The sequence below is a fragment of the Tamandua tetradactyla genome, chromosome 10 (genome assembly GCF_023851605.1).
Source record: "Tamandua tetradactyla isolate mTamTet1 chromosome 10, mTamTet1.pri, whole genome shotgun sequence".
Lineage (NCBI taxonomy): Eukaryota > Metazoa > Chordata > Mammalia > Pilosa > Myrmecophagidae > Tamandua > Tamandua tetradactyla.
Window position 1 is genome coordinate 21,199,063 of NC_135336.1, and position 12,407 is coordinate 21,211,469.

At 41.3% G+C, this 12,407-nt stretch overlaps 1 protein-coding gene across 2 annotated transcripts in view; it reads left to right on the forward strand.

The window, feature by feature from the left end:
- Window positions 1-1,811, forward strand: part of ROPN1 (rhophilin associated tail protein 1) — a 36,484-nt gene extending 34,673 nt beyond the window's left edge. For both annotated transcript variants that reach the window (XM_077118119.1, XM_077118118.1), the window contains 2 exons: window positions 978-1,153; window positions 1,603-1,811. In XM_077118119.1, the coding sequence (XP_076974234.1) occupies window positions 978-1,153; window positions 1,603-1,669 (243 nt within the window). In that variant the 3' untranslated portion in view covers window positions 1,670-1,811. The remainder of the gene's footprint in view (window positions 1-977; window positions 1,154-1,602) is intronic.
- The last annotated feature ends 10,596 nt before the right edge of the window (window positions 1,812-12,407 follow it).

Here is a 12,407-nt window from a genome sequence, read left to right on the forward strand (position 1 = left end):
CTGGCCAGGCACTTAGGGAGATTCAGCAGATGCTTGTTCTGTTGCCTGGTCACACCGAGTTCACGCTCAGGACTAATTTCTACCTGATCCCTGGAGGGTGTGGACGGATCATCTGCACATCACCTGTTTTAATAAGCCACCATGGAGATAGGTGGTAACCTATCTTTGCCGTTTCAGAGCTAAACGATTCTTTCCTGGGATTCTTTCTTTCCCTTATCCCAGCTTTCCCATCTCTTTCACTGGGGGAATTTATTCAAAAGATAGGCTTGTTTTAAAGGCACAGGTACAGTAAAACCTCGGTTCTGAACAGGATAATGTTCAAGTGTCATTGTAAGGGGTGCTTGCTTCTACTCTATCAACCCTTCCTTGAAAACTTCTGGTACTCGCCATCTATTAATTTTCCCCCAGCAAGAGCAGGATTAGTATTAAGCAGTTTAAGTACTATTTGGTTCTGGTTAGATAGATGGATTTTATGTTAATATTCAGTCCATTTTTCCTGCATCCAGGATTCATATCTTCCTAGGGACCCCAGCCTCCTCCTGTCTTCTCCTCCCTCACTTTATCATTGCTCCAAGGATCTCGCTGGAGTATGTAGGCTACCTCCAAACCTTTAAAGATAATATTGGAGTCAACAAGAATAAAAATAATTCTAATTATAGACCATGAAAGAAAATTCTTTTCCTTTTGTGAGGTTATTCTGATTGAAGTAACAAATATTTCAAAGTATTAATTCCTGAGAGTATCCCTCCAATAAAGAAAGAAAAGAGAAAAAGATACCCAGTAGGCTCAATTTTTTAAAATTGGATTAAAGGACATTTGGGTGGAATGAGTCCAACCTTTTCAGAATATTACAACATTCCCACATTTTATGAGAATGATATTTTTGTTTTTGTTTTTGTTTTTTAGTATCTAAACTGATCTCAGGAATCTAAACTGAAACTGATTTTTTTTCCCTCATTTTATCGATGGTTTTATAGACCATTGCCAAAACCCTCAAGATAGTATGTGAAGTTTTATCATCTGACCATGATGGTGGACCTCCCCGAATCCCTTTCAGCACCTTCCAGTTTCTCTACACATATATCGCCGAAGTGGATGGAGAGATCTCTGCATCGCACGTTAGCCGAATGCTGAAGTACATCGAACAGGAAGTGTAAGTAAATTTTTACCAAGTAAGGCACGAAAGAATATGGAGGAAACAAATATACCAGGACCCTGGGCTAAGATACAGTGAGGTCACTATATTATGCTGTTCTGGGAACAGAAATATTATGAAGAACAAGAAATAACGATCTGAAAGAGAAGAGGAAGGGGCAGGAAAAGAAAGGCATTGGGCAGTGATCCAGACCAGCACCTGGGACAGGGTAGACAGGCAGTTTCCCATGTGTGCCAGGACCTACTGAATCATGCTTAAATTTGAGAACCAGGAAGGTAGGAGGAGAGGAAGAGAAGAGGACAGTCCCGGGTTCAGAGAAAGAGGGTGAGAACAGCAGGAGCAGCAGCAGAATTAATTAGGAGAGAGAGAGTTGTTTACATATTGTCTTTCTTAAGCTTAATTATGTTCAATGAACTGACTCAAGATCTATATTTTTCCCCAAACAGAATTGGTCCTGATGGTTTAATCAAAGTGAATGACTTTACCCAAAACCCCAGGGTTCGGCTGGAGTAAAAACATAATTTGGACAATTTTAAAAGAAGATACAGAGAAGATTGTTCTTCAGAATGACTGAACCCATACACCAGCCAGTGTCAATTTTCTTTTCAGCCGGTACACACTAATAAACAATTAGGCAAACATAACAAATCAGAAATGTGTTGAATTAAGATATAAAATTGTTGGAACAAATTACCTACATTAATAGGAGATTAGTATTCTCCTCACATTGCCACTGAGTAAAAGTGGCTGGTGAAGCATTGATAGAAAATACATCTTGAGGTAAAGCCAGACTTTGATTTGAAAAGGGAGAATATTAATCGTACTCGATTTTGATATTTTGTGATTGCTAGGCATGACTTAATTATTAATCATTATTATTAATTTTTATATCATTATATTAATGAATATCTTTTGCACTGTCAATCCAAGTTTTTACTGGTTTATTTTTCCACTTGTTGGTTCTATTCTAGGCATTCAATCATTCACTCACTCAGCAGTATTTATCAAAGTTAGCTATGTGCCAGGAATAGAGTTGCCATATTATGTACAGGATACCCAGCTAAAATTGAATTTTAGATAAAGAATAATATTACTATTTTTTTAAAATTAAATTAAATTTTTTTTTTTACAAAATCTACTAACCCTAGCCAGGAATGGTGCTGGTTTCTAGCATACACAAATAAATCAGATCTGAATTCGGCCCTCAAGGAGCTCACAGTTGAACACTAAGATAAGACATGAACATAAATCACTTTAATGCAATTACCCTGAGAGGTACTTCAGGCATCACTGTTAAAGTATCAATGTTAACAGATTTTCCTGACACCATACACAGAGGTAATAGGACCTGTTCAGGAAAATCCCTACTTAAGACCACCTGACAAGGTCACCTAAAGGTTTTTCTTTTCTCCCAGGAAGCAAATGAGATGAACAGGCTGTGATTACTAAGGCCAGGTGTGCCAAGGCAAAGGGTACCTTTTCCTGTAATACAATCCCCTCTCAAACATGGTTTTTGTTTTAAAACCATGTTAGCCTGCTCTTTTGATATACTTAAAATCTCTACACATGACTCGGGGAGAAATCTGTCTATTAGTGTCTAAATAAAGTAAATGAAGAATGTGATGGGCTATCACCCGGCCCTTTGATTTCTGCCCAGCATGAAACAATAAAATGAGCTGAAACCTTCTTCCCCAGTAGTCACCAGCTGCCACCTGTGCAGGGCGGACAGCAACGAATCCTCCCTGGTGTCGGCTGTGTTAGCAAGAATGGATCATTCTTTATATCCACTCTGGGACTTAACGGCTGTCTAGAAAATGGAAAACTCTCAACTTCAGGCTGAAGCACGGCAGGCAAAATCTGGATTTGTAATTAATTGGGAATGGAGAATGAGCGAAATTCTTTAAACTGCTACAGTCCTATGTGTCTCTTGGTTTCTTTTTCACTGGCATCAAATAATTGAAATATGGTGTTCTAGTTTGCTAGCTGCTGGAATGCAATATACCAGAAATGGAATGGCTTTTAAAAAGGGGAATTTAATAAGTTGCTAGTTTACAGATCTAAGGCCGAGAAAATGTCCCAATTAAAACAAGTCTATAGAAATGTCCAATCAAAGGCATTCAGAAAAAGATACCTTGGTTCAAGAAGGCCGATGAAGTTCAGGGTTTCTCTCTCAAGTGAGATGGCACATGGAGAACACAGTCAGGGCTTCTCTCTCGGCTGGAAGGGCACATGGTGAATATGGTGTCATCTGCTAGCTTTGTCTCCTGGCTTCCTGTTTCATGAAGCTCCCCGGGAGGCGTTTTCCTTCTTCATCTCCAAAGGTCACCAGCTGATGGACTCTCTGCTTCGTGGTGCTGCAGCATTCTCTGCTCTCTCTGAATCTCTCATTCTCCAAAATGTTTCCTCTTTTATAGGACTTCAGAAACTAATCAAGACCCACTCAAATGGGTGGAGACATGTCATCCCCAATCCAGTTTAACAACTATTCTTAACTAAATCACATCAACCAGGGAGATGATCTCATTACAGTTTCAAACATACAGTATTGAAAGAGATTATTCTACCTTTACGAAATGGGATTTATATTAAAACATGGCTTTCTTAGGGGGCATATATCCTTTCAAACCAGCACATATGGCCTTGCCTGGGAGCAGGGAGTAGGGAGGGGTAGGGGATTGGGGCATGGCTCCGATTTGGAAGACCCCAAGACAACACATTTTCATAAACACAATAGAAGCAAAAGGGTCCTTTGCACACTTGATAAAACAGAATGAAATCAGAAACTAAACCTCTGAGTAGCCCTAAGTATGATTTCTCACATGAAGCTAATGGAACCCCAGCTACTAAGAATGCAATATACCAGAAACGGAATGGCTTTTAAAAAGGGAAATTTAATAAGTTGCAGGATAAAAGTTCTAAGGCTGTGAAAATGTCCAAATTAAAGCAAGGCTATAGAAGTGTCCAATCTAAGGCACCCAGGGAAAGATACCTTGGTTCAAGAAGGCCGATGACATTCAGGGTTTCACTCTCAGCGGAAGGGCACTTGGCAAACATGGTGGCATCTGCTAGCTTTCTCTCCAGGCCTCTTGCTTCATGAAGCTCCCCTGGGGGTGTTTTCCTTCTTCCTCTCCAAAGGTCTCTAGCTGCCTGGGCTCCAAAGCTTTTTCCAAAATGGTTCCCTCTTAAAAGGCTCCAGTAAGCAACCCCACCTTGAATGGGTGGAGACACATCTCCATGGAAACGATCTAATAAAAAATCACTACCCACAATTGGGTGGGTTACTTCTCCATGGGAATAATCAAAAACCTCCCACCCAGCAATATTGAATGAGGATTAAAGAACATGGCTTTTCTGGGGTTCACAAGAGATTCAAACTGGCATACCTGCTCTGGCTCCTGTGGCAAGGCTTCCTGTGAGCTATTGATGTTGCTGAGCCAGGATACTCCTAGAGACACAGCTGCTACAGCACTGCTAAGTCAACTCCGCAGTCACCCAACAGTGGAAAACAGCCTTGCTCTTAACCTGGGCTATGCTGAATTAATATTATAAATACTATGCTAATGCTAATAACCAACACTTATCAAGCACCTGCCATGTACAAGCCGCTGTGCATCACACTACCTACAGATTCAATGTTTTCTTTACAACCTGATCTTATGAACCTAAGTCAGTACTATTATCCCTATTTTATAGATGAGGAAATAGTCTTAGAGGTTTTAAGTCATTCAATGCCACTAGTGAGATGAGATTTTAATCCAGGTCTGTCTGACTACAAACCTGTGCTGCCTTGTTCATTCAAGGAATTTTTTAGTATGGTATTCCCCCACACTGCCCACCCCACCTCCAAAAAACGCAGTCCCTGAGACAAAGATTCAATTACAAGTAGTTTATTTGGGAGATGATCCTAGGAACGCTGGAAAGGAAGTGGAAAATATAATACGTGTTGGAAAGAAAGTCAATAAAAGCTACCTTATCAAGCTAATTACCGTTGGAAATCAATTACACCTGGAAATTCTGGAGACAATGTAGACTACATCTCAGATTTATCCCAACCTGAGGGGTAAGGAAACCCTTTATTCATCAGAGGCTAAGTGCTGCTTCCTCAACAGCTCCCATCTGTCAGTGACTCAGGGCTGCTGCCAGGGGCATTACCCCTCAGACTCTTCCTGAGCCTGGGCTAAGCTTGCTTCTATTGCTCCATAAAACAGATTTACTGGTATGAAGTCATAGGTGCTCACAGTAAAAAAAAAAAAAAAGAGGCTTTGAGAACATATGGATGGGGCATCACCAGCATGTGCTACAGAGATTTTAGTGAAACCAAATTTTTAATGTTTCTTTCCTTGGGTCAGGCACAAGTCCGTGAGGGCTACAGGACAATGAGTGACTGACATTGTGCTGTATTAAAATTCACACCAGACCCCTAAACTTGGCCCACTGTCTCAAACCAACTGTTTCTTCCTTATGATGAGATCATTCCAAAGGGTTTTTTTTTTTGCCCTTATTGCCAATATATCCTCATCAGACCCATCCCACTGGACTTCCTATCAAGATCAGAAATATCTGAATCTTAGCATGATCCCAGTTAAGCTGTCAAACTGAGGCCCCTTTAACATAAGGTTTGCATTTTTCCTTTAAAAAGAAAAGCATTCAGGAAGCAATAAAAATCAGGATTTTATGAAGAAAAAGAAGTGGGTTCTTTCTTTCCTAAATTAACTTTTGATTAAATTGCAGATACATTTAAATCTTCAGGGAAATGCAAAGATTATGACTGAGTTCCATTTTCTCCATGCCCTCTCTCTTCCATGCTGTTCAATCAGGCATCTCATGAATTCTAGTTAACCAACAACTTCCGAGATCACCAGGGTCCTGCAGGAAAAGGAGCTGGTCACTTCAGCATGGAAAGCTGGTCTTAGAACTAAGTTAGAATAAGATTCCTAATAAGGAATTCTTGGAGAGGATCCTAACTCCTCTGCTAAGCATTATATATAAACATGTTTCAGAAATGTGCCCATTAGCATTTTCAGAGGAAAAAAAGATACAAAGCTTCTAGCAAATTCTCAAAGTTGCAGATGATCTCAAAAGGTTGAGAACTCTTGGGTTAGAAATAGCTCCAGAAGGCACCAAATGGCTTAAGAAAAGGCAACAGGGCAGTTTTAGATTTTTTGAAGTAGAAATGAGCTCATGTTCCCAAGATTTGATTTATTATCTGGTCCACAGCTCTTCTTTTTTGAATCTAGCATCCTAACTATAAATTTAAAGTATTTTTAGTTTAGATCTTCATATACTTTATAGCCTTGGTTGCTTCCTATAAATTGGAACATAGTTAATCATGTACAAATACTTTCACACCTCCGAAGTGGGCCAATTGGAAAAGTCATTGGTTCAGTGTGCCAATTTTAAAGCACTGGCTAGACAAAGCAATCATGCACCCATGACACTACAGTGACCTTAACCTCCAGATGAGGTTTAAAGGACTGCGTCCTAGGTAATACTGAGTCTCAGGGCACTTTGGTGGCTGTCAGCCTCAATGCATTAAAGCATTTCAAACAGTGTTTGGTTCATTTATTTACTCAACAAATAACTCAAAAATTCGTGCTCTGCACAAGACATTGTGCTAGACACTGGGGATACTGCACTGAACAAGATAACGTCTCTTCTTTCAAATAGATTAAATTCTATCTGAGAAGACAGACATTAAGTAACTAATTGTACTATGATAATTGTGTAAAGTGATGCTATCATCTCATTGTATAGAGGCAATACTGCCTAGTTTGCAGAGGTGAGACAGAGAGGTAGAAGGAAAGGTTTTCTTGATGAAGTAAGCTGAAATAAACTCAGAAGCCTGTGGCTTCAGTTACTATGGAGAAATGTGTTACTCAGAAATGTGCATCTGTAGGCCACCTCTCCACCAAGCTCCAGACTCAGATATCCAGTAGCCTAACTGATATCTTCTCTTGGATGACTCCAAGACAACCCCTATCCAACATGCTCTGAAATGAATTACTAGTTTGGATTTTTTCATAATAAAATATTGGGGGAAAATGAATTCACAATTCCCCTCCTAAACGTGGATCTCTTCCACCACCCATCCAGATACAAAACCCAGAACCAGGACTGAATGTACATTCCTCCCCTTTGCCTTACTTCCCAAGTCTATAACCCCAAGTTCTGTCCATTTTACCGCCTATGCCTCTCGCAAATATTCCCCCACCCCACCATCCACTTCCAGCTCTCAGTATATTTCATCTGGCCTATTATGATGCCTTCCTATCAGGAAGGGGCCTGGAAGGAGACAAAAGGCACTCTCAGCTGAGATTTTGCAGATAATTTAAAAACCGATTAAGGGTGTTGTGGTACCCACGGACTGGCAATGGCGGGAAGGCAGTATTACCCATAAGCCTGAAAGATTAAGAGGAAGAACATGTTTTATTGGAGCTTGGTGAAACTGGAGTCCCCAGGGGCTCCCCTCAGGAACTGTAGATGGAAAGGGCTTCTGAATCTGAATAGGAATACCCCAATCTCTCTCTCCTCCTGCCCTCTTATCTTTTGACTAAACCTCCATTTCATTTATTGACAATGAAATGGGAATGTCATGTAATTTTCAGGTCATGAAATATTTTTCTCTTTTTGATTTTTTTAACCATTTAAAAATGTAAAAACCACTTGCAGATTGTACAAAAAAATAGGCAATGGAATGGATTTGGCTCAAGGGTTGTAGTTTGCCACCCCTGCTCTACACTGCATTCAGTGATGTTTTTGAAACACCAACAGGTCACATCACCACCTGTTTAAACTTTTCACATTCATGTTACCAGTAGGATAACCCAAATCCTTAGTGAATGAAACATATGACCATTGCATAGTTTGACTCCTACAAACATTGCTATCCCCACAGTCTATGCTTCAGGCACAAGGGCCTTTCTGGGATCCCTCTTTCTTAATATCATACTCTCCCCATATGTTTAAAATATTTTTTCCTTGCTCTTTCTCCGCGGGTGGCGATCCCGCTGCCAGCCAGCCAGCCCTCCTCTCCCTCTTTCTCCGCGGACGGCGCTCCCACCGCCAGCCAGCCAGCCCTCCTCTCCCTCTTTCTCCGCAGACGGCGCTCCCGCCGTCAGCCAGCCAGCCCTCCTCTCCCTCTTTCTCCGCAGGCGGCGCTCCCACCGCCAGCCAGCCAGCCCTCCTCTCCCTCTTTCTCCGCAGGCGGCGCTCCCACCGCCAGCCAGCCAGCCCTCCTCTCCCTCTTTCTCCGCTGGCGGTGCTCCCGCCACCATCTTGCCCTTCTCTTTCCCCTCCTGCTCTGGCACTCCATCCGCCATCTTATCCTTCCCTTTCCCCTCCTGCTCCGGTGGCTCTCCAACCACCACCGTGCCCTCTGCCGCCTTCACCAGCTTCTCTGCCACCGTCCTTGACAGCCTTGCTACCCTCACCTTTCCTCCTCCAGAACAGCTACTGGGGGAGTGGAGACGATACAGAGCAGCTCCCGGAGCCACGAGGGAGATCAAAGGGACGGTGTACCCCATCCTGGAACGGCTGACTGTCTGGGAGAACCAGCTCAGGTGAGATCGCCGAGGGACGCGGACTTTCCCGGGCAGGACGGCAAGCGGCCGGAGTCCCTCCCTTCCTCCTTCCCAGGCCAGCTGGCAGAATTGGGCAGGCGGTCCCCTCGGGCCGCAGCGGCTGGTGCCCCCACCACGCGAGGCCTCCCGGACCAACTGAGAGAGTTGGGTCGGAAATCCCCAGACCGCGGAGAACAGTGACCGGGGGGGTCCCTTCCAAACACATGACTCCCCGGCCCAGCTGGGAACGGTGCACTTTCCCAGGCCACGGCGGCTGGAGCCCTCCCGCCACGCTTGGCACCCCAGGCCGACTAGGAAATTCGGTTGGGCGCTCTCCCGGGCTGCGGCGGCCGGCGACCCTCCCCGCATTCGGACCCCTGGGCCGGCTGGCACTCTTCCAAGCTGCTTCGGCTGACGAACCTCCCCCACGGCGAGAGTTTTCCAAGGTTAAAGGACACACAGCACCTTTTGCTGGTGGAACCCGCAGACAAACGTGTGCCACGAGCGCCACCTACTGGGCAGGATAGGAAAGACAGAACCCAGAGATTTCACAGAAGGATCTTTCAGCCTGTTGGATCCAACACCCAGGGAAGTCTGACTAAATGCCCAGACGCCAGCAGAGGATAACGGATCACGCTCAGAAAATTGAAAATATGGCCCAGTCAAAGGAACAGACCAATAGTTCAAATGAGATACAGGAGCTGAAACAACTAATGCTGAATATACGAACAGAAATGGAAAACCTCTTCAAAAACGAAATCAATAAATTGAGGGAGGACATGAAGAAGACATGGGCTGATCAAAAAGAAGAAATAGAAAAACTGAAAAAGCAAATCACAGAGCTTATGGAAGTGAAGGATAAAGTAGAAAAGATGGAAAAAACAATGGATACCTACAATGATAGATTTAAAGAGACAGAAGATAGAATTAGTGATTTGGAGGATGGAACATCTGAATTCCAAAAAGAAACAGAAACTATAGGGAAAAGAATGGAAAAATTTGAACAGGGTATCAGGGAACTCAAGGACAATATGAACTGCACAAATATACGTGTTGTGGGTGTTCCAGAAGGAGAAGAGAAGGGAAAAGGAGGAGAAAAACTAATGGAAGAAATTATCACTGAAAATTTCCCAACTCTTATGAAAGACCTAAAATTACAGATCCAAGAAGTGCAGCGCACCCCAAAGAGATTAGACCCAAATAGGCGTTCTCCAAGACACTTACTAGTTAGAATGTCAGAGGTCAAAGAGAAAGAGAGGATCTTGAAAGCAGCAAGAGAAAAACAATCCATCACATACAAGGGAAACCCAATAAGACTATGTGTAGATTTCTCAGCAGAAACCATGGAAGCTAGAAGACAGTGGGATGATATATTTAAATTACTAAAAGAGAAAAACTGCCAACCAAGACTCCTATATCCAGCAAAATTGTCCTTCAAAAATGAGGGAGAAATTAAAACATTTTCAGACAAAAAGTCACTGAGAGAATTTGTGACCAAGAGACCAGCTCTGCAAGAAATACTAAAGGGAGCACTAGAGTCAGATACGAAAAGACAGAAGAGAGAGGTATGGAGAAGAGTGTAGAAAGAAGGAAAGTCAGATATGATATATATATAATACAAAAGGCAAAATGGTAGAGGAAAATATTATCCAAACAGTAATAACTAAAATGTCAATGGACTGAATTCCCCAATCAAAAGACATAGACTGGCAGAATGGATTAAAAAACAGGATCCTTCTATATGCTGTCTACAGGAAACACATCTTAGACCCAAAGATAAACATAGGTTGAAAGTGAAAGGTTGGGAAAAGATATTTCATGCAAATAACAACCAGAAAAGAGCAGGAGTGGCTATACTAATATCCAACAAATTAGACTTCAAATGTAAAACAGTTAAAAGAGACAAAGAAGGACACTATCCACTGATAAAAGGAACAATTAAACAAGAAGACATAACAATCATAAATATTTATGCACCGAACCAGAATGCCCCAAAATACGTGAGGAATACACTGCAAACACTGAAAAGGGAAATAGACACATATACCATAATAGTTGGAGACTTCAATTCACCACTCTCATCAATGGACAGAACATCTAGACAGAGGATCAATAAAGAAATAGAGAATCTGAATATTACTATAAATGAGCTAGACTAAACAGACATTTATAGGACATTACATCCCACAACAGCAGGATACACCTTTTTCTCAAGTGCTCATGGATCATTCTCAAAGATAGACCATATGCTGGGTCACAAAGCAAGTCTTAACAAATTGAAAAAGATTGAAATCATACACAACACTTTCTCGGATCATAAAGGAATGAAGTTGGAAATCAATAATAGGCAGAGGGCCAGAAAATTCACAAATACGTGGAGGCTCAACAACACACTCTTAAACAACGAATGGGTCAAAGAAGAAATTGCAAGAGAAATTAGCAAATACCTCGAGATGAATGAAAATGAAAACACAACATATCAAAACCTATGGGACGCAGCAAAGACAGTGCTATGAGGGAAATTTATTGCCCTAAATGCCTATATCAGAAAAGAAGAAAAGGCAAAAATGCAGGAATTAACTGTCCACTTGGAAGAACTGGAGAAAGAACAGCAAACTAATCCCAAAGCAAGCAAAAGGAAAGAAATAACAAAGATTAGAGCAGAAATAAATGAAATTGAAAACATGAAAACAATACAGAAAATCAATAAGACCAGAAGTTGGTTCTATGAGAAAATCAATAAGATTGATGGGCCCTTAGCAAGATTGACAAAAAGAAGAAGAGAGAGGATGCAAATAAATAAGATCAGAAATGGAAGAGGAGACATTCCATTCAGGATGTTGAATCTTGTCAAATGCCTTCTCTGCATCAATTGAGATGATTATGAGATTTTTCTGCTTTGATTTGTTGATATGGTGTATTACATTAATTGATTTTCTTATGTTGAACCATCCTTGCATACCTGGGATGAATCCTACTTGGTCATGATGTATAATTCTTTTAATGTGTTGTTGGATACAATTTGCTAGAATTTTAGCATCCAACTACTGACCTCACAGAAATAAAGGAGGTAATAACAGGATACTATGAACAACTTTACGCTAATAAATATAACAACTTAGATGAAATGGACGGGTTCCTGGAAAGACATGAACAACCAACTTTACTCAAGAAGAAATAGATGACCTCAACAAACCAATCACAAGTAAAGAGATTGAATTAGTCATTCAAAAGCTCCCTAAAAAGAAAAGTCCAGGACCAGACGGCTTCACATGTGAATTCTATCAAACATTCCAGAAAGAATTAGTACCAACTCTCCTCAAACTCTTCAAAATAATCGAAGTGGAGGGAAAACTACCTAATTCATTCTATGAAGCCAACATCACCCTCATAACAAAACCAGGCAAAGATATTACAAAAAAAGAAAACTACAGACCAATCTCTCTAATGAATATAGATGCAAAAATCCTCAATAAAATTCTAGCAAATTGTATCCAACAACACATTAAAAGAATTATACATCACGACCAAGTAGGATTCATCCCAGGTATGCAAGGATGGTTCAACATAAGAAAATCATTAATGTAATACACCATATCAATAAATCAAAGCAGAAAAATCACATGATCATCTCAATTGATGCAGAGAAGGCATTTGACAAGATTCAACATCCTTTCCTGTTGAAACCACTT